Here is a 27,016-nt window from a genome sequence, read left to right as displayed (position 1 = left end):
GGGGAACCAGGGCGGAGCCAGCCAGCGATTGTTGATGGCAGCGGAGGCGGGGAACCAGGGCGGAGCCAGCCAGCGATTGGCTGAGGCGGGAGCCGGGGAGGAGCCAGCCAGCGATCGTCGTCGATGGCAGCGGCAGCGGCGGCGGGGAGCTGGGGGTGCCCTGGCCCAGGCCTAAAACCTCGGCCTGAGGCTTTAGGCCTGGGTCAGGAAGGAGCCAGCCAGGGATCGTTGATGGCTGCGGTGGCGGGGAGCTGGGGGTGCTTCGGCCCAGGCCTAACGCCTCAGCCAGAGGCTTTAGGCTTGGGCCCGGGAGGAGCCAGTCAGTGATCCTTGATGGTGGTGGTGGCCGGAACCGGGGCGCAGCCAGCCAGCGATCCTTGATGGCCACGGTGGCTGGGAGCTGGGGGTGCCCTGGCCCAGGGCTAATGTCTCGCCAGAGGCGTTAGGCCTGGGCAGGGGCCAAACCAGCAATTGGTGTGAACTACAGAGGAAACACCTTTTCTGACTGCTGATTGGTTAAGCTTTTTGTATGCCACTGGTAATACTCTTAGTAACTTGGGTAATAAGAGTCCAAAAAGTGATCTAGGGTTTTTTTTTACCACACTCCTGGAGAAAAAAAGGAAGGTCTGCTGCTGGAGGGTTAAGAAATGTCATATCCTGTCCTAGCCGGTTTGGCTCAGTGGATAGAGCCTCAGCCTGCCCAACGCAGGGTCTGGGTTCGATTCTGACCAAGGGCATGTACCTAGGTTGCAGGTTCCTCCCTGACTCCGGCCCAGGTCAGGGCTCATGCAGGAGGCAACCAATCAAAGTGTTCCTCTCACTTTGATGTTTCTCTCTGTCTTTCCCTTTCTCTTCCACATTCTCTAAAAATCAATGGAAACATATCCCCAGGTGAGGATAAAGAAAGAAAGAAATGTCATATCCTATGAAAGACACTTCTTGAAAATGCCTAAAGAAAGTTGTCATTTTTTCATGGTAAAGGGACTGGAGTCCGTGTTGATGAAAACACCTTGGTGGCTGCGGTGACTGGCAGTGGCTGCAACAGCAGGGTGATGGGGCTGGTGCCTTCCCCTGATCAGCCCGGTCGACTCACACAAAGGGAGGCCAGACTGTGGCTTAGGCCCGCTCCCCAAGGGGAGCAGGGAGCAGGGAGTAGGACATCCCCTAGGGCTCCCAGTATGTGATAGGGGGCAAGCCGGCCTGAGGGAACCCCCTCCCCAGTGCACAAATTTTTGTGCACCGGGCCCCTAGTTATGTATAAGAATGAATACTAATAGCAGTAATAATAATTGCCACAATTTATTGAGTACCAGGTACTTGACATAATTTATCTCTGTTTTCTGCATCAACCTGCAAGATTGGTGTCCATTTTATAGGTGAAACTGAGATTCAACCAAGTAAACGAACTTCCTTTTAAGAGCACACAAGGTCAAATACATTTCTGGCCCCAACAGCAGCGCCTGCTAAAGGGGCAATGGCAGGCAACCCATGACCCCCTCACCCTCCTCCTCCCCTCACCAGCCACAGATGGTGGGCACCTGATTCAATGCAGGCTAATTCTGGTTGTAGCCTGTTTTGAATTCATGAACTTGGCCAGTCTGATTCTCCCTTAGGAATGTGAATTGGGAAACATGGAAAGAAGCAGTAAGTTGGTAGGAGCAGGAGCTGGGGCTGAAAGGCTCAATCAGAAGCTGCTGAATGAGTATTGGGAAGGGAGGTTGAGGAGGCCATGATGGGCCCCATTCAAACTGAAGTTTATCGGGGAGTCAAAGGCAAGCAGAGACTTTAACATCATGGAAGGGTGTAGGGTGAATGGGTGTGGGACAGAAAGGATCACATGCCAGGTTGGTGCACAGCTAGCTCTCTGGGACCAGGTGCTGCCCCTATCCTCCCCGCACCGTTTCCATGCCAGGGTAGCCCTCAAAGAATCCCTCATCTCTTGAGCTAACTTTAGTGGGTGTCGGTTTCTTTCAACCAGGCGAGCCAAATGAGAATACACAGCCTGTAAGTGCTGGAAAGGGGATTTCAACCTCAGATTTGTGGCTATGGAGCCTCTGCTCTGGTCACTGTACCCCTTCGGCATATTACAAATGCTGCCCTGGCCCACCGGGGCCCACGTGGTCACCTTAATGTTTCTGAAAAAGAACTAGTAACGAACTAAAGTTTCCTGAGTCCATGTCCCAAGTCTTGGTCTGCTTTCAGAGCCCTGGACGGGATGGTGGGGGTTAAGTGTCTCAGGCAATGGGGAGGTCTCCAAGCAACTCTGGGGCAGGACTCCAGTTTCCAGGGCGGAAGGTGCTACAATGGGGAGGAAGGGTGGGAACGGGGCAGGATGGGTTCTTGGCAGTACAGAGAAGCGGGACTCCCCCAGGACGGGGACCGGTCTCATCCCTATTTGTATACCCAGTTCTAAGATAGTGCTTGACATATATTTGAATGAGCATGTGAATAAATGAATGAACGAGTGAATAAATAAATGAATGGCAAAAGTGGGTCACAGTCCCTCTTCAAATGTATGGATCATTATTCAGTTGAGTCTTATCAGGTGGAGGAACACCTGTGTCTAGCTCTAAGAAACAATCTCTGCAACAACACGAGTAATATTTACAGTGACTTCGGCTTTAAAAATAGCAAAGCAGGTGTAGTGATGACCATGATAAGGACATGGCTCAGAGACTGCAAATGGACGACTCTGGATTGCATTTGCCCTGTTTACAAAAACACCCCTGGCTTTGTCTTCCCCTGTCTGGAGAGAGTGAGGTTTTCATTTTAAGAAGCTGACTAAAAAATGCAGAGGCACTTCCTGGGCAGGCATCCAAGTGACTACATCTCTCTCACAGCTCTCCCCAGAGCCTTAGCCCCAGCTGCCTGGGGCGGGGCCTCCAGCCGTTGGTGGCCGTTGGAGCTACCACAGGAGCAATTTATCTGCAGCCCGCCAGAAATGCTGTGCTTTCAGGCCCTCCCAGGGAACAGATAACGTCTTTGGCTTTTGCACTGAGGAGACGTCAGAGTTCGTGATTGGCCAGGCTGGTGTGTGTGAAATACAGATGTCTGCCACACTCCTGAGTATGGCATTCCTTCCAGCTGAGTACCCCAGGGTGTGGGTAAGTCTTAATGCTTGAAGCCTGCCCTTGCTGGTTGTGAAATGTTCAAAGCTGAACACTGTGACTTTCCAAGGGCATGACTTAGCATATTTCTTAATGCCTCTGAGCCTCAGTTTCCTTTTCTGTGAACTGGAGATGGTGTTTTCCTTTGCTGTAGAAGGATAGAAGGGATCTAACCATCACAGGCTGTTTGTTGTGAGGCCTGGAGGAATTAGCATATGCAGAGTACCTCATCTGGTACCTGGCATATGGCAGAGACTGGAGAGTTATTATTTCTGAGGCAGCAGTCAAAAAAATAATGTTTCAGTGACAATGTCCCCGTTTTTATTTCTAATAGTACCATATTTCTCTGAAAGACTCCACTGATATATTCTACTTCTTGATCATACCTGTGAAGCCAACAGAAATAAAACTTCAGAGGAAGTTAGTGCCCAAGGAAAGTTTATTAGACTCTATTCCCTTTCTCTTTTTCCCTTCTAGACTCTGACTGCTCCTGCCCCATTTGCAGATGAAGTCAGCTGCCAGTGCCAAGCGCCCCATGAAAAACTGACCATTGCTCAGGCCCGCCTAGGAACACCAGGTGAGGCTGTACTGCTTCTTCTCCCAATGGGCCCTGTCTTGACGTCCAAAGGAGCAGAAAGGCCCGTCATTATTTGAGCAGCACTCGCTTTCAGAGAGTTGAATTTAGAGGTTGTGGCACAGCACAGGGATAACAGCACCAGTAACAAACTCGGCAAACCAAAGTAGCCAAGGGAAAAAATACAGTGAGATGTGGTGTGAGCCTCAGCTCTACCATTTACTAGTCCTACAGCCTTGGGCTAGTCACAAGAATGATCTGAATGGTTTCCTCATGTGTAAACAGGGACAATGATCCCCACTTCCCAAGGTTTTTGTGACAACTAGTTTCGGTTAAAAATACCAAAGCATTTTTTAAATTGTGAAGTTTAAACAAGCCTAAGCTACTGTAATTATTACCATTCTTTAAAGTCCGTGTTTTAAAAAAGTTTCTCCAAGTGTGCCTTAAATGAAAGAGCCTGTGCCTTAAACTGCTCTAGGACTTTGTTCACTCCTTTAGTATATACCAGAGCTGGATAAGGAAGAGATTGAAAAAGAACTATAAGGTACTGTCTCTAGTTCCTAAGAACTTCATTATATACTGGAGGCCTGGTGCACGAATTCGTGCACGTGGGGGGGGGGTCCCTCGGCCTGGCTGGTGATTGGAGCTGATCGGGGTCATTTTGCCCAGTCCCAATCAAGGCTGCCCAGCCGGCGGGGAGGGACCGTGGGAGGTTGGCCAGCTGTGGGAAGTTGGCTATGGGGCGCACTGACCACCAGGGGGCAGCTTCTGCATTGAGTGTCTGCCCCCTGGTGGTCAGTGCACGTCAGAATGACCAGTTGTTCAGTCAACCGGTCGTAACCGTCACTTAGGCTTTATATATATATAGATATTTGTGTTAATCCTCACCCAAGGATATTTTTCCATTGATTTTTTTGGGGGGGAGATTGGAAGAGAGGGGAAAGAGAGAGAAACACCTATGTGAGAGAAACACATTGATTGGTTGCCTTCCTTACAAGCCCCAACCAAGGCCCTGGCCAGGGAGGAGCCTGCAACCAAGGTATGTTCCCTTGACCAGAATCGAACCCAGGACCCTTCAGTCTGCAGGCCAACACTCTATCCACTGAGCCAAATTGGCTAGCACCTAAGAGCTTCATTATAAAGGGACAAGACAACCAGAAATAAAACCCACCAGTAGCATGCATGCATGTGTTTAGGGCAGGAATTTTCAACCAGCATGTCGTGGCACACTGGTGTGCCACAAGAATTTTTAAAACGTGTAGTACTTGACTATTGAGACAGGGGCACTGACCTCTTTTCCCTTAGATTGTCAAATTAAAAAATGACAACAAGCAACACACCAATAACTAGTATGAATGAATCAAAATTATACCCATTTTTTTTGTCAGATTAGCAAACAATATATTTTTTGGTGTGCAGCAGAATTATAGTAATTAGTTCATGTGTGCCATGAGATGAAAAAGATTGAAAACTGATTGCTTAGGGGTTAAATCCTGCAACACAGATGAAAATGGACAGTGTTAAGAAAGGCAGATTAGCCCGGCTAGTGTCGCTCAGTGGTTGGTGTCAATCTATGAACCAGGAGGTCATGGTTGATTCCCGGGTTTTGAGCTCAATCCCCAGCAGGGGGCATGCATGAGGCAGCCCAACAATGATTCTCTGTCATTGATATTTCTATCTCCCTCTCCCTTCCTCTCTGAAATCAATAAAAATATACATAAAAAAGAAAGGCAGATTTATTTGGCCTGGAGCAGTCAGGCAAGACCTGGGAGCCCACCTCAGCTGATCTTGTTGGGAGAAGTAAGATTTGGACAATGTGGGCAGAGAATGGAAGGGCATTCTAGGCAAGTGGAATAGGAATAGTGAAAACATGGAGGTAGAAAGCCGTGTAGCAGTAAATGAATAGCATTCCATTTGCTTGGGATGGAGCGGAAATCAGGCTAGTTAGCAGTTAAGCTTTGAGCCACGTAACGATGGCTCAGAAACAAACATCCCAAGTTGAATAGAATCCCTGGGATAAAGGACAGTTTTCTTCATAATAATAACAATAGATATTTATTGTTTACTATTAAGTTCTTTATCTGTATTGTGTCATGTCATTGTCACAACTTTATGTGGTTAGTACTTTTAGTATTTCACAGATGAGGAAATGATGGTTTTAGAAAGCTGTGAATCTGCACAGGGTTATTCAGGGAGTCAAGTGGCTGTGCTTCTCACACTTGAGTTTGCATCAGCATCACCTGGAGGGTTTGTTAAAACACAGATGTCTGGGCTTTACCCCCAGCGTTTCTGATTCAGTCCAACTGGGGTGTGGCCTAAGAACTTGGCTGGCTAACAAGTTCCCAGGTGATGCTGATGCTGAGGGACCACACTTTGGTAAATAGTGAAGTTGGGGTTTGATCTCAAACCTTTTTGTGTTCAAGCTTGATCTCTCAACCATGACTGTCTGCCTCTTCTTTAAGAGAACAGCAGGTTCTCGGATAACGTTGTTTTGCTCCATGTTGTTTTGTTATAACATTGATGAGGTACCACAGGAACCTAACTCTTGTTTATATCTATTAGCCTATGATAAAATCGGTTTCATTGTACATCGTTTCACTTAAAGTCGCAGTACCTATTGATGATAAGTGAGGACTTACTGTAGCTTGGAGAGAGTGAAGGGAGGAGGAGAGTGGGCCAAATTAGTACGCTTTTTTGGTTACTGCTTTTGAGAAAGGCAAGAAGTGGCTTGGGGCAGTAGTTCAGAGCAGCTAAACCAGTTGTTCCCAGTCTTCAGTGTGCAAGGAATCACCTGGTAATTTTGTTAAAGAAGTGGATTTCCTGCTCTCTCTCTCCACCCCTAAATCTGGGCTGAGGCCCCAGCATCTGTATTTTGAATGAGCAGCCCAGGTAAATCCATAAGGTGCACTGGAAGTGCAGGTAGTGATGAAGAGAACAGACGTGACCTAATGTTAAAGGCCCAAGCAGAAAAGGACCCTGCTTTTCTAGAGAAAGGAAAGGGAAGTTCAACTTACTCTAAATCTGCCAGCTGCTCTTTCCCGTCTCATTTAGTCTTTGCAAAAACTGTGCAGGTTGCATATTACTGTATCCTTTCTGCAGATGAGGCAAATGAGACTTGGAGAACTGAAAAGTTACTTCTCCAATGCACATGTTAGTCTTAGACCTCACCGTGATAACCATTGCTTTATTAGAGCAGCGATCCTCAAATTTCAATATACCCAATCCCCTGAAAAGCTTGTTAAAAGTCTGCTGGGCTCCACCCTCAGAGCTTATGATGAGGTAGGTCTGGGGTGAGGAGCAAGAATTTGCATTCCTAACAAGTTCCCAACTGATGCTGCTGCTGCTGCCTGTCCTGGGACCACATAGCAAGAACCTCTGCTTTAGAGTGACTGTTGATAGTGGCTGGAGGGAGTGCCAGGGAGATCATCCTAAATGTTTGTTGCAGCATTGTGCTGTCACTACAGAAGCTCAGAGCATTTTTTTAAATCTTGCTGTTGGACTACTTGTTTCGTAAGCAATGACCTTTTGTGGCACTTTCTTGAGCATTTCATCAAAAAGACAAAAGAGACCCCCGCTGGGGTTCATAATGTGTTTCAAGATTATTGTTATAACTGAAATCCTTCACTAGCTCCTTCACTAGCCCTATTTTATGACAATATAATTGCCTACAATATGTTTTGCAATCTTAGGTCTACCCAAACAGGGGCTAGCATAGAAATTCTAAAAGAGGTAATGACAAACTCTGCTCATAGCTCTGAGCTCCTGGGCCTTGTCAGTGAAGTTACAAGGATAATGAAACATCAAGAAAAACAGTAGGGCAGTTGGAATCAGCACCTTTTTTTAAAAAAAATCTTTTTCTTGATTTAAGAGAGAAAGGGAGCAGGAGAGAGAGAGAGACAGAGAGAGAGAGAGAGAGAGAGAGAGAGACATCAATGATAAGAGAGAATCATTGATCAGCTGCCTCCTGCACACTCTACACTGGGTATCAAGTCCGCAACCCAGGCATGTGCTCTGACTGGGAATTGAACGATGACCTCCTGGTTCACAGGTTGATGCTCAATCACTGAGCTATGCCGCTGGGTGGAATCAGCACCTTAGACCTTAGCTCAACTAGTCCACTTGTGGCACTGTTAACATAGAGGGTTAGTATGTGTCCTGAGGCAGAGAGAATCACTCCCCTGTCTTGCAGTAAAGGAAAAGTCCAAATGATTATTTCCTAGGTTCCTTTTCATTAAAGCTGACATTTTTCTCAAAGGGAAACTCAGTTCTGATTTCCTATTTTCCTTCTCAGAAATGGGATTTATATTATTCTGTTTCCACAGTGTGTAGAGTTTCCAAATTCTTTCCTCAAAATCTACCTTAATGAATTTTGCTTCATTTGTGTGCCCCTTGCATTATAATTTACTTAACTTTTCATTAATGTACTCTTTTTAAAACTTTAATGTATTTTAAAAGCGAACATCCATCATTATCATTTATTGAAAATAATATTGCTGGCAAAAGTAGAGGGAAATTATAAAGTTTATATAAAACTATGTAAACTTTATAAGATGTAAATATTAGATTTTAAAAGGTTAATTTTTGTGCCACCTATTTTGCACATCAATTGTACACAAAAATAGTACTAGTTACCATAATTACTGGTGTTTAGTCATAGTTTGGTTCTGTGACATTGGGTAAGCTGCTTAACTTTGCTCAGCTGCCATTTGCCCCTCTATGAAATGAGGATAATAAGTCCTCTCTCCCCTACCTCCCTCACAGAGTTGATTCGAAGATCAAGCAAAATACTAGTATATGGGCTTTGCAAATCATACACACTTTTAACACATTATTTAAATGTAGGGTGCTAATAGTCATTATAAAAAATGAATAATCACACTTTTGTTGTTGCCTGAATCTGAAGTAATATCAAAAAACATCATAATGCCCTAACCTGTTTGGCTCAGTGGATAGAGTGTAGGCCTGCGGACTGAAAGGTCCCAGGTTTGATTCCGGTCAAGGGCATGTACCTTGGTTGTGGGCACATCCCCAGTAGGAGGTGTGCAGGAAGCAGCTAATCGGTGTTTCTATCTCTCTCTTCCTCTCTGTAAAAAATCAATAAAATATATTTTTTAAAAAACAAACAAACATCATAACACACCCCACAAAATGGTGAGTTTAGATATAATGCAGTTGGTGATTGCCTTCTGTGTGGCCATATGGTAGGTATATGCTTAATTTTTTAACCAATTGTCAAACTGCTTTCCAAAAACAATTGTACCATTTTACATTTCCACCAGCAATGTGTAAGAGTTCCAGTTGCTCTATATCCTCACTAATACTTGGTAGGTATGGTCAATTTTTAAAAAAATGATATTGAGCATTGTTTCATGAGCTTATTTGCTATCCATATATTTATTTTCTTTGATGAAATGTCTATTCATTTTTTGCCCTTTTAAAATGAGTTATTTGTCTTATTATTGAGTTTTGGAAGTTCTTTATATATTCTAGATAAAAGTCCTATATCTGATATATATATATATATAATTTTGTTTTGCAAATATTTTCTCCCTGTCTATGACTTGCCTTTTCATTTTTGTAAAAATATTGTTTAAAGAGCATAAGTTTTAAACAAGGTCCAATTTATTTATTTATTTATTTATTTAGGCTTTATAGCGTATATATTTGGGGTCCTATTTAAGACATTTTTGCCAAATTCACTGAGATTTCCACCTTTTTTAAAGAAGTTTTTAGTTATAGCTCTTACATTTAGGTCTATGATCCATTTAGAGTTAATTTTTATATATGGTGTGAGATGTGAGGTAAGTATAGCCCCCTTCATCATTTCATTTACTTCAAAGTGCTGAATAACTTATAAAAACTTGGAATGTAAGATCCCAGAAAGTTGAGACAGTCACATTTTCCTCACAATACTGTACCATATTCATTATCTGGTATTTGTATCCATGATCCTCAAGCAGATATTTAGTATCATTTTGGTGTTATGTGTAGTTTGTTATGTTTATTTTAAACATGCTTATCAGTGTGTGGTATACAGACTTTCATTTTACCTGAACATCACATTTATATAATACTAGAGGCCTGGAGCAGGAATTCGTACATGGGTGGGGTCCAATCGCCCCCCCTGATTGGGGCTGATCAGGCCAGGCTGGTGGGGGTGGGGGGATATGGGTGGTTGGCCGGCCCCCTGCCCCCTGGTCAAACTCCTGGTTGAACTCATGGTGGAGCGGACAATTTGCATATTAGCCTTTTAGTACATAGGATGCTTATTCTAACCATTCAGGAGAAACAGGAATTTACTTGAAATGTTTTAGAAATTTTCTAGTCTGTGGGTGGGCAGAAAGTGTATAATGCCATTGTATTCACTTTCTATTGCCCCATAACATATTGCCACAGATCTGGCGGCTTAAAACAATGTACATTTGAGCCTCCCCCTTATGTGGTCAGGTGGATTCCAATCAGCAGTTCCAGGGCGAGCTAAGGTTGAGCCAGGCCGATCCCATGATCGGGCGCACTCCAGCGTGGAGCGTTCCCTGCCGCCATGGCCAGTGCATCTGAATCCACACACTCCTGCGTGGAGGGCCACCACACTGACTGCTGACGTAAGGTTCCCTGCCACCGCGGCCAGTTCATCTGGATCCGTGCACTCCAGCGTGGAGCGCCACCACGCGGACGTAAGGTTCCCTGCCGCCGCCGCAGCCAGTGCAGCTGGATCGGTGAGATGGCGCCTGTCAGTCTGCAGCTGGGCGATTTGGTGTGGGGGCAACTCGGCCCGTATCCTCCTTGGCCGGGGAAGATTATTCCTCCACCCGAGGAGCTGGAGAAACCTCGTGGAAAGAAATGGTACTTTGTGAAGTTTTTTGGGATGGAGGACCATGCCTGGATCGAATCGGGACAGTTGAAGCCTTATCAGGCGTATAAGGAAGAAATGATAAAGAAGACCAAGGGAAAACGATTCCAGCAAGCTGTGGAGGCTGTGGAAGAATTCCTCGGGACTGACAAAAAGAAAGACCAGACATTATGCCACAGTTCTGCCGATGACGAGAAGCGGCACGATTCCTGTGAGGAGAAACGTAGGCCAAACTCGAGTGACGAGAAGCGTAAGCATCGCTTATCTAAAGGGAAGCTGAGGAAAAAACTGAGAGAAAGAAAGAAGAGGGTGTCTTCAGGCTCTTCAGAGAGAGGCTCCAAGTCCCTTCTGAAAAGAACCCAAGAGCAGAGTCCCCAGAAGCGGGGTCCGCCCCCACAGGACGAGAAGGATCCCGAGTCTGCTACTATGAATGGGATGACGGCCGGACCCGGACCCGTGGCGGCATTTGAGTGGCAGCCGACTGCAACTGCGAGCGGGCCTCTTAAAGACATAGACTCTCATTTCCACCACTTCCTGCTCAGCCAAACCGGAAAGTCAGCTATCTCTCCCCAGACAATTACAAAGAAGTTGAAAATATGTGGAGAGGATACTGGGTCCACCTCCATCCAGGCAGCAGACAGCACGGCCACGAATGGCAGCATCGCACCCACACACAAAAAGATAGGATTTTTGGGCCTCGGCCTCATGGGAAGTGGCATCATCTCCAACTTGCTAAAAACGGGTCACGTGGTGACTGTCTGGAACGGGACTGCAGTGACAGAGGGGGCCCGCCTGGGAAGAACTCCTGCTGAAGTTGTTTCAACTTGTGACATCACCTTTGCCTGTGTGCCAGATCCAAAGACAGCCCAGGATGTGGTGCTGGGCCCCCGTGGTGTGCTGCAAGGGATCCGCTCTGGGAAATGCTATGTGGACTTGTCAACAACGGATGCTGACACAGTCACGGAGCTGGCACAGCTGATTGTGTCCAGGGGGGGCCGCTTTCTGGAAGCCCCGGTCTCAGGGAACCAGCAGCAGGCTAATGATGGGATGTTGGTGATCTTAGCAGCCGGAGACAGAGACTTATACGAGGACTGTAGCAGCTGCTTCCAGGCCATAGGGAAAACCTCCTTCTTTCTCGGTGAGGTTGGCAATGCAGCCAAAATGATGCTGATTGTGAACATGGTCCAGGGGAGCTTCATGGCCACCATCGCTGAGGGCCTGACCCTGGCCCAAGAGACAGGCCAGTCTCAGCAGACATTCTTGGACATCCTCAATCAAGGACCACTGGCCAGCATCTACCTGAATCAGAAGTACCAAAATATTCTGCAAGGAAACGTGGAGCCTGATTTCTACCTGAAATACATTCAGAAGGATCTTCGCTTAGCCATCGCACTGGGCAGTGGTGTCAATCATCCAACTCCGATGGCAGCTGCAGCCAATGAGGTATACAAAAGGGCCAAGGCACTGGACTAGTCTGACAAGGACATGTCTACTGTGTACTGGGCCTATGTTTGCTAAGCCCCCCGCCTCCACTCCAGTCTTAATTCTTGTTAAAATTTTTTTCTTGGTTAAAAAATAAAAAATAAAACAATACATATTTGCTAGGTCTTGATTTCCATGGTTCAGAAGTCCGAGCCTGGCTAAGCTGAGGCCCTCTGCCCAGGGTCTCACAAGGCTGCATTTAAGGTGTCACCCAGGGCTCATTTCGTATCTGGAGGCTTAACTGATCATAGGTCTACTTTTGAGCTCACTCGGGTTGTTGGAAGATTTTATTTCCTTGCAACTGTAAGACCAAGGATCTAGCTTCTTGCTGGTTGTCAGGCAGAGGTCACCCTCAGCTCCTAGAGGTCACCTGCAGTTCCTTGCCATGTGGCCCTCTCTACAGGCCCTTTCACATGGCAGCTTGCTTTTTTAAAAAAAATGATCTTTATTGTTGAGAGTATTACAGAAGTCCCCCACCTCCCCTTACCCTCCTCCACTGGTTCCTGCCCCTCCCCAGGCCTTCACTGCGTCCATGGGAGATGTATATGTGTGTATATATATATATATATATATAGGCCAGATTATTATGACCACCCCATCAGTACAATGAAGTGAATTAGTTATGCAAATAATAATAATAAAACCTTGAGAGTATTTGCTTAGGAAGTTTTCAATATTCAGTATTTTTGGAAGTGTCAATGAAGTATTGATGGGGTGGGCATAATAATCTGGCCGGTCATAATAATCTGGCCACTCTGTGTGTGTGTGTGTGTGTGTGTGTGTATGTATGTATGTGTGTGTGTGTATATATATATATATTTTTTTTTTCTTTGGTTAATCTCTTCCCACCCCACCCATTTCCCTCTGAGATCCATCAGTCTGTGCTTCCATGCCTCTGGACCTATTTTATCCACTCATCTACTGACGGGCACTTGGGACTTTCTGTGCCTTCTGAACTTGTATGACTTTTTCTTTCACCACCTTAGGGAAGTTTTCTGTCATTATTTCTCCAAACAGGTTCTCTATCCCTTGCTCACTTTCTTTCCCCCCTGGTACTCTATGTTACATTTCATATTGTCCCAAAGTTCCCTTAAACTGTCCTCATGCTTTTAAAGTACTTTTTTCTTTTTGCTGCTCTGATTGTTTTTTCTACCTTGTTTTCTAATTCTCTTATTTGATTCTCTGCTTCATCAAACCTGCTTTTAATTCCTCCAGCATATTCTTGATGTCAGATATAGTATTCTTCATTTTTGCCTGTTTCTTATTCATAGTTTCTATCTCCTTTATCATGCTGATGTAGTTCCTATTAAGTTCCTTATAGTTATTACTAAGTTCCTTGAGCATCTTTATAACCATTACTATGAACTCTATGCCTGATAACATGCTTATTTCCATCTCATTTAGGTCTTTTTCTGGCGATTCCTCCTTTTCTTTAATTTGGGTGTTGTTTCTTTATCTCCCCATTTTAGTTGTCTCTTTGTGTTTGTATCTCTGCATTAGATATACTTGCTGTGACTCCCGGTCTTAATGGGGTGGGCTTTTGCAGTAAATGTCTTGTGGGCCTAGTGGTGCAGTCTTCTTGTACTAAGCTTGACATTCTAGGGGTGACCCTTTTGTTGGTTATTTGGGCTCTTCTGTTGTAATTGGGTCTTGATTGTTATTGTCCTGTTCATGCATGGGCTCTCCTCCCAGGCTGGGTAACTGTAAGGCTCAGCCACAACCAGGTCGTACGAGCTGTTTTACAGGTGCTGACAGGGCAAAACAAAAACCAAACCAAACAAACAGGAAGCAAACACAAACATGTAAAATATCCCAACAAACAGCAAAACAACCACAAAAGAAAAGAGAATTAGGAAAGAGAAAAGAACAAGAATAATAAAAAAGAGAAAAAGATAATGTTACTAATAGTAAAATAATAAACAGAAAATGAAAAGAATACTGAAGAGAAAAGGGGCAGAAAAAAGATTCTGAAAGGAAAGAATGGAGAACAAAAATAAGAGTAGAGTAGGAAAAGAATAGAAAAAGACAAGAAGACAGAAAGAAAAAAGTTATGCAAGGTCAAAAGGAGAGAAAGGTAAAGCAAAAGAATGGAAAAGAAAAAAAGAAAGAGTAAGAAAAGGAAGGAGGCCAGTAAGAGATATGAAAGAAACAAGAGCCGAAACCGGTTTGGCTCAGTGGATAGAGCGTCGGCTTACGGACTGAAAGGTCCCAGGTTCGATTCCGGTCAAGGGCATGTACCTGGGTTGCGGGCACATCCCCAGTAGGAGATGTGCAAGAGGCAGCTGATCGATGTTTCTCTCTCATCGATGTTTCTAACTCTCTATCTCTCTCCCTTCCTCTCTGTAAAAAATCAATAAAATATATTAAAAAAAAAGAAAGAAACAAGAGAAAAAAATCTTAATAATAATAATAATAATACCAAAGCAATAAAAAAGAAAAAAGAAGCCAGCCAAGTGAAGTTTGTCTAGGCAGATTATGTTGTCTGAGGCTGATTGTTTTGTCTGCTGCTCTCAGGTCTCCTGGGAGGTACTTTTGTGTCAGCCAATGTCAGGAACTGTCCAAATTTGGCTCCTGATTTCCTGTTATAGCTGTGGTCAGTCTGTGGCTCTCTGAGGTCCACCTCCACATGTCAGCTACTCCGCCTGCCCCCTGAGGTTGCCTGGTCTTCCTCCAGTATCTTCCAAAGACAGTCTTTCGGTGGAGCCAGGCTAGCCTAGCTAGGGCCAGTGGGCCCTCTGCTTAGAGATTACACAGTCAGGCACTCTGAGGGGAAATTAGTCTCTACTTCAAAGCCAAACTCCTCAATCTCTACCAGGGACTCCAACTCTGGTTCCCCTTAAGGTGGCCTGGTGCAGGTTCAGGCTGGGTACAGCCTGCCCCCTTTTCCGCACGAGCAGTTGCAGCTGCCCTGGGCTTAGTGGGATTGATCAAGAGTCTCTAGTTGACAATGTTGCCAGCTCAGCCCACAGGAGGGGCTTAAGCATTTTCTCCTGGTCCCAGACAATAGCCTCTGAAGGTCTCACTCTTGGGATGTCCTGCTCTGAGCTGTTCTCCCGACCCCCCTCCCCCACCACCGAACTGCACCAGTGGGGCTATCTGGGGCTTCAGAGAGCTGATCCAAACCGTCTCCTGTTGGGGGTTATGTTCCAAGCCTGCAGGAGGGGGGGACATGTTGCTCTGTCTCTCCTTCCCAGGACTGACTGGCTGAACTTCCAGGGAGCTCGGATCAGCCTCCCCACAATGTAGTCACAAAGCCCAGCTCTTGCTCATCTATCTCCCCAATAGAAGCCTTCCCAGGGGATACCATCCAAATATCCCTGCTCTGTGAGGACCTGGCACCCTTGTGCCACAGGTCCAAGCAGAAGGGGTTACAAAGTCAGCCCCACATAGGACTCAGATCTCTGTGCACAGCTGGTCTCAGTAAAGTGGGGGGGGTCGAGAATCCCAGCTCCACTTGTGCCCCCAACTCTCCACAGCGCAAGTCAAAAATCCCCAATCTGCCCTGCCATCAACTGCACAGGATGGAACAGTCCGTTCGACCCTGCACTTGAGCTGAGAGATTCCTCTTCCCCTCCCCCATGCCACACAGTTTAGTCACTGTCCAGGGCTCTGCACAATGCCTTTCAGGAAAGCAGAGGGTCCATCAAAGTCACTGCTGGGTACAACCCTCAGGCCCCTTATTTCTGGAGCCAAACACTGCAGCGCAGCTGTTCCATCAGTCGGAGCCCAGGGTGACCCTCTCTGGCCCAGGCTGCTAACAATAGGTGTGCTCTCTCACTGGGAAGGGAAGGGTGCCCAACCTCCTAGGCAGACAAAGTTTACCTGGTTCCCTCTGCCCGCTGCCATATGGGCTCTCTTTCCAGTCTCTGCTGCTCCAGGTTTGGGATCCCTGCGTGGGATTGTGAGCCCACACTCCCAAGGGGAGGGAGCTTTGCAGCCAATATCAGCCTCTCAGCTGAGCACCAGCTCCAGGGGGGCTTGCCCTTTCCGGGCAACTCCCCTTCTCTTACCATTCTCCACATTGTTTCTTCAATGCTCCTCAGATACAATATACCCAATCAGCTGCACTTCTCTTGTGTTTTTTTTTTTCAAGCTGACTGCACAGTATTTTAGCTGTAAATCCAGCCGGTGGCCGTGAGCAAGGGCACGCAGTCTTCTGTTAGGCCACAGCCATCTTGCCCCATTCTGGCAGCTTGCTTCTTCACAACCACCAAGTTGTATACTGTAACATAATCATGGGCGTGCCAGCTATCATCTTTGCCAGATTGGACTCATCAGAAGCAAGTCACAGGTCCCACTCCCACTCCAAACGGAGGGGGATACATAGAGGTGCAACACCAGCAGGCAGAAATCATTGGGAGATGGCTTAAGGCAGTGGTTCTCAACCTGTGAGTCGCGACCCCTTTGGGGTCGGACGACCCTTTCACAGGGGTCGCCTAAGACCATGGGAAAACACATATATAATTACATATTGTTTTTGTGATTAATCACTATGCTTTAATTATGTTCAATTTGTAACAATGAAAATACATCCTGCATATCAGATATTTACATTACGATTCATAACAGTAGCAACATTACAGTTATGAAGTAGCAACGAAAATAATTTTATGGTTGGGGGTCACCACAACATGAGGAACTGTATTAAAGGGTCGCGGCATTAGGAAGGTTGAGAACCACTGGCTTAAGGTTTCTAAACCACGGCCATGGAATAGCTGTGCTCTGACTTGTGCTAATTGCCAAAGCTTCTGCTTCACAGGCCAATATTCCCAACATAGATGCTCTGGTGAGTCCCCAGATACCTACAAGAATGTCCAGGGAACCCTCAAACAAAGGATTAAAACAAATAAATATACGAACTAACTTTAAAAAGCTACATTCTATTAGCATTTTTGCTATGGAGAATTTCAAACATACACAAAAGTAAAACACCATGATGAAACCTCATGAGTCTGTTACCCATACCTAACAGCCACCAACCCATGGCCAGTCTTGCCCCATGCATGCCCCATCTATTCTTTCCTCTTGAATTATTTGAATGATAGGGCTTCCTATCATTCGTTTCATTTATAAATAGTTGTGAATATATATATATATATATATATATATATATATATATAAAATAACTATTTTTAAAGCATTATCACTATACCATTATCTCGCCTGAAAAATTACCAGTAATGCTTTAATATCATCAAATATTCAGTGTTACAATTCCCAGTTATCTTACATCATCATTTATATATAATTTGTTTGAACCCAAATCCAAATAATGTCTATACACTACAATACATTGGTATGTCTTCTAAATTTCTTCTAATCTGCAGGTCCTCCTTCCATTTTTCTTTCTCTTTTTTTTTCTTGAAGTTTATTTGTTGAAGAGGCAGGATTCCTTTTCTTTTCTTTTCTTTTTTTTGCTTTTGGTCCTGTAGAGTTTCCCAGTCTGGAAACTGCTGACACATTACAGTTGTAAAAGTGAACTTATTGCAAAATCAACTGCACAAATACTGTTAAAAGATTTCCTAAATGGCCTTTTTCTGGGTAATTATATCATCTTTCTTTACTTTTCTTTCCTCCCTGCTTCCTGAATCCATTTATCTTGATCACCTCTGAATCAATAAGGAAAAGTTCTGCAAAATTGCCATCTGCTTTCCTCTGGGGTTTACAACTTAAAACAAATTTTCCTCAATTGAAATCAAATTGAATAAGAGCATTGAAACCAAGGATCCCTCATTAGGCAGTTTGTTATTTCAAAGCATTTTCTATTTACTGTGCCTTATTTAGAATACAGGATAATCCTGTGAAGGCAATTCTGTTTGTTCAAAATGGTATATAATTGGAAATAATTGCAATTCCCTGTCTGACATAAAGCCTCAAGATTTTTTATTAGAGAAATTAAATTTATTAGAAATATTTTACCATCTGAATCTATTAATGTAACATTTCTTTTCATTTATGTTCCAAATTAATGAGTTTGTACCACATCAAGAAATAATCACAACTTTAAATCTAAGTCTTAAAGATCACTCAACCAAAGTTTGCATGGATTTCTTTTTTAAAATGTATTTTTATAGCATTAACATAATTCATGCGTGTAGTTTAAAAAGTCCATAAGACTCTTAGGCTTATAACAAACACAAACCAGCAGTCCCTTTGCCTACATGCCCCACTCCGGAGTCTGGCTACCCGTAGGCACTCTGCACTTGAAAACCAACTTTCCAAAATGTTATGGACCGCTCTCATTCACTGTCATTGCCTTCCTTATTTCCTCTGCCCTTGGGGTATTCTACCTTTTCCATTTTTTTCTCTGTAATTCTTGTGTTTGGGAGGAAGTGTGTGTGTGTGTGTGTGTGTGTGTGTGTGTGTGTTCAGTTTGCCATATTTAGCTTGTAGTTTGCCATATTTTCACTTTGTAGTTCCTTCGTTGTGAGTCCAGAATGGTGTAAAAGTTGGCACCCAAGCCCCATACCCCCAATATAGCCCTCTTCTTGGAGGGGATAGGTCTTTGGGATGACACAAAAGTGTCATACAAAAGTGTCATCCTGCATTTGCTAGCCTGCATGGCCAGTCTCCTGGCTTCCAGAGGGCTGTGGTGAAGTGAGTCCCTCTTCCTCGTGGAATGGTACTTCTGAGGGCTCTGTATGTCATTGTCAGAGTGTCTGCTGTGGCCTCTTCACTCTTGTCCTTTCTCCTTAGGCAGAACCGTAGTGTTGGTCGCTTGCCTCCAACCCCGAGGCCCACCCCCACATGTAACTTTTGTACCCTGATTCTCTTCTCTTTGGGGCATGTGTGTGCCCCTCCCACATCTCTCATGGATACCAAGGAGATTAGGGAGTGGCCCTTGTGCAGTAGTATGCTGATAAATGCTTAACAATTGGCCCTCCAGAGGGACATACTAGTAAGTCCTGATTGGTAGCATTTGCTAATTTCTGTGGTATAAATATTCCTACCGAGACTGATTGCAGGCTGCCAGTGTGATTGGAGTTTGGAATAAAGGTGCATCACTGTCTCTCTGAGCAGTATGAGCTACTCCTGCACAACACTGTCTCTGGGAACAGGACTCAGGGGTCTTCCTTCAAGACTGCCAGACTCAAGGATGAAGTCATTTGTCCTTTTCATTGAGCTCCTCCGTTACTCCTGCCTCGACATTCCCACTGGACTGACTCTGCCAACCCTATGGTTATTCCTGGTCTGTCTGAATGTGCTGGCTCAGACTCCCGAGACTCCACTCTGGGTCAAGAGAAGTCTCCAGTGCTCTGTGTTTGTCTTTCCTGTTGCCTAAAAGTGTGTGTTCTGGGTCATTCTTAATTTTGCTATGTTTCTACTCCGCTCTGATGTCTTCACAAGAACCTCTTTGTAAAATTAATTTCCTGCATTAATATGAAATTGATGGTACGTAGACCTTGTGTTTTATCCAGGTAAACCTTCCTGCAGTGCCATACTGATGGGAGAATCCGGTAACTGGGATTTGCTATTCTGCAGTTCTGTTGATGATGCTTTCTTTCTCCCACAGTTGACAGACCCGTCAGAGTATATGCCGATGGGATATTTGACCTCTTCCACTCAGGCCACGCAAGGGCACTTATGCAAGCAAAAACACTGTTTCCCAACAGCTACTTATTAGTAGGAGGTAAGAAGTGCATTTTCTCTTTGTCTAGAAAACTCCTTTATAATGTGTTTCCTATACAGGACCCCTTTCAGAGTTTTATTAAAATTTCACATTGTTAATGCTTCCAATTTAGCCCATATTGACTCACAAGTTTGCTGTCTGAAATTTGAAATGATGTTTCAAAAACTGAAACGGGATTATAACATGTGATTTATACATCACTAATCCCCAGAGAGAGAGAGACAGGGTAACTGCTTTATGTTTTCTTTCTTTCTTTTTTTTTTCTCCCATTAATCCTCACCGGAGGATATTTTTCCATTGATTTTTAGAGAGAGTGGAAGGGAGGGGGGAGACAGAGAGAGAAACATCATGTAAGAGAGATGCATCGATTGGTTGCCCCCCCCCCCCACCTCCACCATGCACACACCCCAACCAGGGCTGGGGATTGAGCCTGCAACCGATATAACTGCCCTTGACCAGAATCGAGCCTGGGACCCTTCAGTCCCCAGGCCAACACTCTATCCACTGAGCCAAACCAGCTAGGGCTGCTTCCTGTTTTCCATGAATGCTTTTCTTCTTGTGTCTGAGACTTGATCTAATTTATGTTTCTAAAATTTTCGAGAAGGTTAGGAGAAAAGCACTATTATTTGGATATCAAATCTTGGAGAGCTGAAAGGGGTTCAGAATGATTAAGGTTAAACAAGATCATTATCTATTTCCTTTGTGTGACCCAAAGCGCTGAGAATGATGTATTAACATTAGTGACCTATATTCAATTCGTTGAATTTATAAACAGTGTGTTAAAGAAATAGTTAACTATTTATTGAGATCCTACTATGTGCCAGGCATTCTTCTATTTTCTCTCCTTTCTTAACATAAATTATACTTCTTTTTTCACTTTTTTAGTGGTTGACTTAGAATTTGCAATATACATTCTAACTAAGCCAAGTCCACTTTCAAATAACACTATACCAGTAGTGCAAGTTCCTTATAATAATAAAATATTTCTAATTCCTCCCTCCTATCCCTTGAATTATTGCTGTTATTCATTTCACTTATATATAAGCATATATATGTCATACATGATTGACTACATTCTTGCTGTTATTATTTAGAACAAAGTGTTACCTGTTAGATGAATTAAGAATAAGACAAATAAAAGTTAACTTATCCATTCTCTAATGTTCTTCCTTTCTTTATGTAGATTCAAATTTCTAACATATCATTTTCCTTCTCTCTGAAGAACTTTTTTCCCCCTCTGAAGACCTTTTTAAAACACTTATTGCAAAGCAGGTCTACTGGAAACAAATTTTCTTAATTTGTGTTTGTCTGAGGAAGTCTTTATTTCTCCTTTCCTTTTAAAGGATAATTTTGCAGGGTACAGAATTCTAGGTGGGTAGGTAGGTTGTTTTCTCTCAACCCTGTAAATATTTCTCTATTCTCTTCTTGCTTGCATTGTTTCTGGGGAGAAGTCCAATGTAATTTTTAACCTTGCACTTCTAATTGGTAAGGTGTTTTTCCCCCTCTTCTGGTGTCTTTTGAAATGTTTCCTTTGACATTTAACCTGTTTGGTGTCAAATGAGATGAGCGGATCTTATTATTTGTGGATGAATTTATTATTGCTAGAATGAGACATAGTTTAACATTGGTTTTATTCTTATACTAGAGGCCCGATACATGACATTTGTGCACTTGGGGCGGGGCGGGGGATCCCCTCAGCCCAGCCTGCACCCTTTTGCAGTCTGTGAGCCCTTGAAGGATGTCCGACTGATGGCTTAGGCCCACTCCCCGCCTAAGCCGCAGTGCTGCCACTGAGGCGGGAGAGAGGCCCCTCTCCACTGCCACTGTGCTCACCAGCCATGAGCCTGGCTTCTGGTTGAGTGGTGCTCCCCCTGTAGGAGCACACTGACCACCAGGGGGCAGCTCCTGCATTGAGCGTTTGCCTCCTGATGGTCGGTGCACATCATAGAGACCAGTCCTTCTGCCATTCGGTCGATTTGTATATTACCCTTTTATTATATAGGATTTCTTGTTATAGATGTAAGTGCTGAAGTATTTTGTTCACACAAATATTTAGATGGGAATGAAAGAAGTTTGTTATGATGATGCCACTCAATTATTGAATTCATGAGTTATTTTCCAAATGTCACAAAAATAATTTATTTCTATTGTCATAAAAATAATTGTAACGGTCTATCCAGTGACAGTTTATTGAGATCTCCTTTCAAATTTCTTGGAAGCAATGGATATGAAATGACCTGACCTACAGAAAGATTTATTACCAAACTATTAGAATTATTTGCTTTCTCCCTTTCTGGGAAGTATAAGAAAAAGGCTTTACCAAGACTTATCACATGACTCTTAATTATAACCCTTACTCTTTTACTTGAAAGCAATTTACTCACCCCATGGAGCTTATGCCCTGCTGAGGAATACAGCCAGAGGTTCTTTCAATGCCTGAGCTTAACAGGCAGCTGACAGTTGGAGGTGGATCTTGGGGTGCTTTGGGGTGCCCTGGGCCCTGTGCTGGTAAAAGCTAGCCGTAGTGTGCAGCTTGGTCCTTCCTCCATGCACCCAGGCCAAGCAGAGGCAGCCACAAACTGTGGATCACTTGTAGTTCCAAACAGGTTGCCAAGGACCAGTCACAGGCAGCGTCTTGCATTGGCCTGCACCAGAGTCCCTCCCAAGAGGCCCCAGAAACCAACACACCCAGTGGCCAGCTTCAGATAACATCAGAGCAGGATCCAATAAGCTCCGCACACAGTATATCTAAAGGGAGATCTTGGCAAAGCACCAGACCCTGCTGAGGCGAATTCCATTGAGTGTAGTCAGTAGCGACGCAGCAGCTTGCACACTGTGGTCAGGGTTGAGCCTCACAGCCAGCCAGCCTGAGGGTCGATCCCACACATGAACCGGCCAATAGAAATCAAGACTCAGTTACAACAGGAGGGCCCACCTAACCCACACAAGGGACATTCCCAGAGCACCCAGCTAGAGGATCAAAGGGCCTGCACCTCTCAGTCCCACTGGACACCTACCACATAAGGCCACCCTGCCAACACTGGGAGACATAGCAGATCTACCTAATACATAGAAACAGGCACAAAATGGTTTTATGCAAGCTTATCTTGCTGGTATTATTTTAGCGAATCAAAACTGTCCAGTTGTAAAGCTCTTTTCTCCATTTTAATTTAAAACCAGTCATTTAAAAACAAGTCAAGAAATTAACATTTATATTGGAGAGCTTGTTGGTTTGTTTTAATTGTTTAAGGATTTGAGTCACCAAATCCCCATTTCTGCCTCACAGGAGGGGAATAAGAGACAATAATAAACCCAGTGCTACTCGGACTATAGCAGACACAAACATTGCCCCATAAATGTGGGCTTGTGCTCTATGGTATTTTAATTGAAATGAAATATTCCTCGGAGACTGCATTTTGCCTGACTGGTAGGAAATTCAGTCCGGTCCTTGTTGGGCTCTCTTCACCTCCCCAGAGTCAAACAAAATTTCAAAATATTTACAGAAACAAGAGAGGGGCTTCCAGTCTTCAGCCCAGCACTATTTTTGCACTGCCCGTATCATCCAAGCCCACAAAATGATTAGAAGGGACCAGGTCCACTGTACAAGGTGAGGCACCTGTGGTCGGTGCCTAGGCGGAACTCAGTGCTCAGGGCAGCATGGCCCTCATTCCCAGAGGCCCTGCTGCTGGCACCTGCTGCTTTGGGCTCCACAGACCTTTGGAGGAATTCCTCCTCATTTGGAGGAATCTTCTCTCTGTGTCTTCTTCCTTACAGAAATCCACCAAGGATCTCTGGCTGTAGGGAAACAGTAGCCAGAAGGGCATGCTATCTGCCAGCAACATGAACTTCACAACTTTTGTGTGTGGCAGGGGCGGGGCTGTTACAAGAGGCTGGAGAACTGCTTGGAGTGGGAACAGGGCAAAGACAGAGCCCAAAACACAAATGAATATTGCCATCAGTGGTCCTATATTTCTACTACTATTAATAAATGACAGCCCGGCCAGCGTGACTCGATGGTTGAGCGTCAACCTATGGACCAGGAGGTCAAGGTTTGATTCCCGGTCAAGGGCACATGCCCAGGTTGTGGGCTCAATCCCCAGTGTGGGGTGTACAGGAGGCAGCCAATCAATGATTCTCTCTCATCATTGATGTTTCTATCTCTCTCTCCCTCTTCTTTCTTCTCTGAAATCAATACAAATATATTTTAAAATAAATAAAGAAATGGCAAACGTTACTGAGCTCATACAGATGATCAAATTTAATTCTCAAAACTTTGCCATGTTTTAAAGACAGACAACTGAGACTTAAAGAATTTGAATAACTTTCCCAGGGACAACAGAGCCGGCATTAGAACCCAAACCAAATCCAAAGTCCAACCCCTATGTTATATTTTTTTCTCCTGAGAGGTACTGGTAATATATATATTTTTTTAATTTAAAACTTTTTTTCAAAAAAAAATTTCAATTATACTTCAATTAGTGATTAGACATTAATATATCTTATGAAGCGATCACCCAATAAGTGTAGGGGTACTGGTAATATTTTGAGTACAGTGAGCTCCCAGATAGGCTCAGTGCATTCATCCATGGAACACCATGGCTCCGAGTTCTCCATCTGGTTGTCGGAGTGCATTTGCCAAGACTCAAGAACAACAGTGCTGCTCGGGGTGTAATTAATGTTTAGACAATAACTGGTCAGCGTGTTCAGCTGCTTCTTGAGGTCACTTGTGGGGTATGAAAATAGGACCCTGTATTGGCATAAACAGGATGTTTGTTTTCTCTATGCTTGGTCAGGAGGCCATTACCTCGGCCATCTAGAAGTTATAACAAATTGCTCAGGTGCAGGTTCAAAAGGGGGATGGGATATAACCCAGCCTAGTTTTATGTTCTTTTTTGCTGTTGTTGTTAATCCTCACCCGAGGATATTTTTCCATTGATATTTAGAGAGTGGAAGAGGGGGGGGGGAAAGACAAAGAGAGAAACATCTATATGAGAGAGACACATCGATTGGTTGCCTCCAGCAGGGTTGGGGATGGAGCCTGCAATTGAGGTAGGTGCCCTTGACGGGAATCGAACCCTAGGACCCTTCAGTCCACAGGCCAATGCTTTATCCACTGAGCCAAACTGGCTAGGGCTAGTTTTGTATTCTTTAAAATAGAATATTGATGGATCTGAAATCCATTTCTGCTCAATATGATTCCTGAGGTAGTATTTTAGTCAAGTCCTAAAAGAACATTTAAAGTCTTAGATCAATTTTTAAATTGTATAGCTTGGCTCATAAATGATCCCTATTTAGGGAATCAAAAGCTAACACAGTCAGTGAATCAATACACATAACATAGTCATTATAGCCCTACTCCTTGCCCCCCGCCCCACCCCGAGACAGCTGGGCGTGATGGGTGATTAAAAAACAGGCTGGGCTCTTTACTCAAGATGTTCATAATATACTTCAGGGACTTTCAAATGTTTTATGCATCAGAATTTTCCCTGAAACTTGTGAAAAATGGAGCTGCCTGGACCCCACTCCAGACCCACTGTCTTAGTCGTTCAGGCTGCTACAACAAAATACCACAGACTGGGTAGCTTAACAACAACTGAAGTTTATTTCTCACGGTTCTGGAGTCTGGGGAGCCCAAGATCAAGGTGCTGACATGGTCTCCTGGTGAGGGGCCTCTTCCTGATTCATAGCTGGCACCTTCTTGTTTTCTTACATTGTAGAAGGTTCTAGGGCAGCCGTGGGCAAACTACGGCCCGAGGGCCGGATCCGGCCCGTTTGAAATGAATAAAACTAAAAAAAAAAAAAAAAGACCGTACCCTTTTATGTAATGATGTTTACTTTGAATTTATATTAGTTCACACAAACACTCCATCCATGCTTTTGTTCCGGCCCTCCGATCCAGTTTAAGAACCCATTGTGGCCCTCGAGTCAAAAAGTTTGCCCACCCCTGTTCTAGGGAGTTCTCTGGAGCCTCTTTTATAAGACACTAATCCACCCTCATGATCTTTGTACCCCTGAAGGGTCCACCTTCCATATCATTACCTTTGGGAGTAATTCGGGGAGGACACATTCAGACCATAGCACCCCCTGAGTCAAAATCATGGGATGTGGGGCCCACTCATCTTTATATTTAACAATGTCTTTAGATAGTTCTGATAGTCATCAAGGTTTTCAAGTCAGCCATGTGGCCGATGGTGTTCCAGTAATATAAACCACCACTATACTGTTTTCTATATATGTCTCTGCAGCATCTAAGGAAATATGTATAGGAGATATATAGGCATGCATGTGTGTATCTAGAGACCCCCTGGCCTCTTACTTGCATGTATGGTGTTGAAATGTGCCTGCAGATAAATATACATCTATTATTTTAAATCATAGTAAACATTTATTGAGCATCCTATATAATAAAACCCTAATATGCAAATCGACCAAATGGTGGAATGACTGGTGGCTATGATGCGCACTGACCACCAGGGGGCAGACGCTCAATGCAGGAGCTGCCCCCTGGTGGTCAATGCACTCCCACAGGGGGAGCGCGGCTCAGCCAGAAGCCGGGCTCACAGCTGGCAAGCACTGCGGTGGTGGTAGGAGCCTCTCCCGCCTCAGCTGCAGGCGGGCAGTAAGGAGCGAGGGGTCCCGGATTGCGAGAACCCTGGACTGCGAGAGGGATGTCTGACTGCCTGGGAATTGGGTCTAAGCCAGCAGGCGGACATCCCCAGAGGATTCCTAGACTGCGAGAGGGTGCAGGCTGGGCTGAGGGACCCCCCCCCCCAAACCTCCAGTGCACGAATCTCATGCACCGGGCCTCTAATCTATATATATCAGGTACTGTTAATTCATTCAACAAGTATTTGTTATGAGCCTACTATGGGTCATCAGAAAATGAAAGAGACAAAAAAGTCCCTGTTTCCAGGGAGCTTATATTTTAGTAGAAGAACACCTACCATAAACAAAATTAAATAAGACATTTATATGATGACAAGCACCATGGCAAGAAGTAAACTGGGGAGGGGATTGGGACTGCCAGTGGCAGTGGTGGGGTCACAGTTTAGAACAGGATGGTTGGGAAAGACTTGAGGGAGGACAGGGAGTGAGCCCTATGGATAACTGGAACAGAGCTGTCCAGGTTTGGGGAACAGAAAATGTGAAGCCCTGATCTAAAGAAGAGTATTCCAGTGGCTTCAGGAAACAGCAAGGAAGTCAGGGGCTGGGATGAAATAAAAGATGAAGTCAAAGAGGCAAGGAGTGGGTGGAGCTGTGGCTCTTGTAGGAGGAGCCTGTAGGCCACTGGAGGAGTTTAGCTTTTACTCTGGGGGAAATGGGGAGAGTTCTGAGCCTGGAAATGAATGACAGAGTTTAACGAATTTCACAGG

The 27,016-nt window shown here is 44.5% G+C and overlaps 2 protein-coding genes across 7 annotated transcripts in view; both read left to right on the top strand.

Annotated features, from left to right (window-relative positions):
- The window catches only part of PCYT1B (phosphate cytidylyltransferase 1, choline, beta), a 79,879-nt gene that overhangs the window by 22,545 nt on the left and 30,318 nt on the right, over positions 1-27,016 (top strand). For 3 of the 5 annotated variants that reach the window (XM_006085642.3, XM_006085645.3, XM_006085644.3), the window contains exons 2-3: positions 3,585-3,684; positions 19,527-19,643. In XM_006085642.3, the coding sequence (XP_006085704.1) occupies positions 3,585-3,684; positions 19,527-19,643 (217 nt within the window). Of the gene's footprint in view, positions 1-2,878; positions 3,105-3,584; positions 3,685-19,526; positions 19,644-27,016 lie in introns of those variants that run through there. The other 2 variants (XM_006085643.3, XM_006085646.3) reach the window with 2 other exon arrangements.
- LOC102427601 (putative oxidoreductase GLYR1) lies at positions 10,403-12,073 on the top strand. 2 transcript variants are annotated; one of them, XM_023751336.1, is made up of 2 exons: positions 10,403-10,714; positions 10,940-12,073. In XM_023751336.1, the coding sequence occupies exons 1-2, from the start codon at positions 10,403-10,405 to the stop codon at positions 12,002-12,004; spliced, it is 1,377 nt and encodes a 458-aa protein (XP_023607104.1). In that variant the 3' UTR covers positions 12,005-12,073. The 2 variants fall into 2 exon arrangements, with proteins under 2 accessions (XP_023607104.1, XP_023607103.1); XM_023751335.1 differs by having other exon boundaries at positions 10,403-12,073.

Source organism: Myotis lucifugus, unplaced genomic scaffold, assembly GCF_000147115.1.
Source record: "Myotis lucifugus unplaced genomic scaffold, Myoluc2.0 scaffold_20, whole genome shotgun sequence".
NCBI lineage: Eukaryota > Metazoa > Chordata > Mammalia > Chiroptera > Vespertilionidae > Myotis > Myotis lucifugus.
The sequence above is the reverse complement of the archived record's forward strand: the minus strand, read 5'-3'. Positions and strand labels throughout refer to the sequence as shown.

Excerpts from the sequence above, each read along its gene's own strand:
- LOC102427601 (XM_023751335.1), top strand. The coding sequence starts at position 10,403 with ATGGCGCCTGTCAGTCTGCAGCTGGGCGATTTGGTGTGGGGGCAACTC.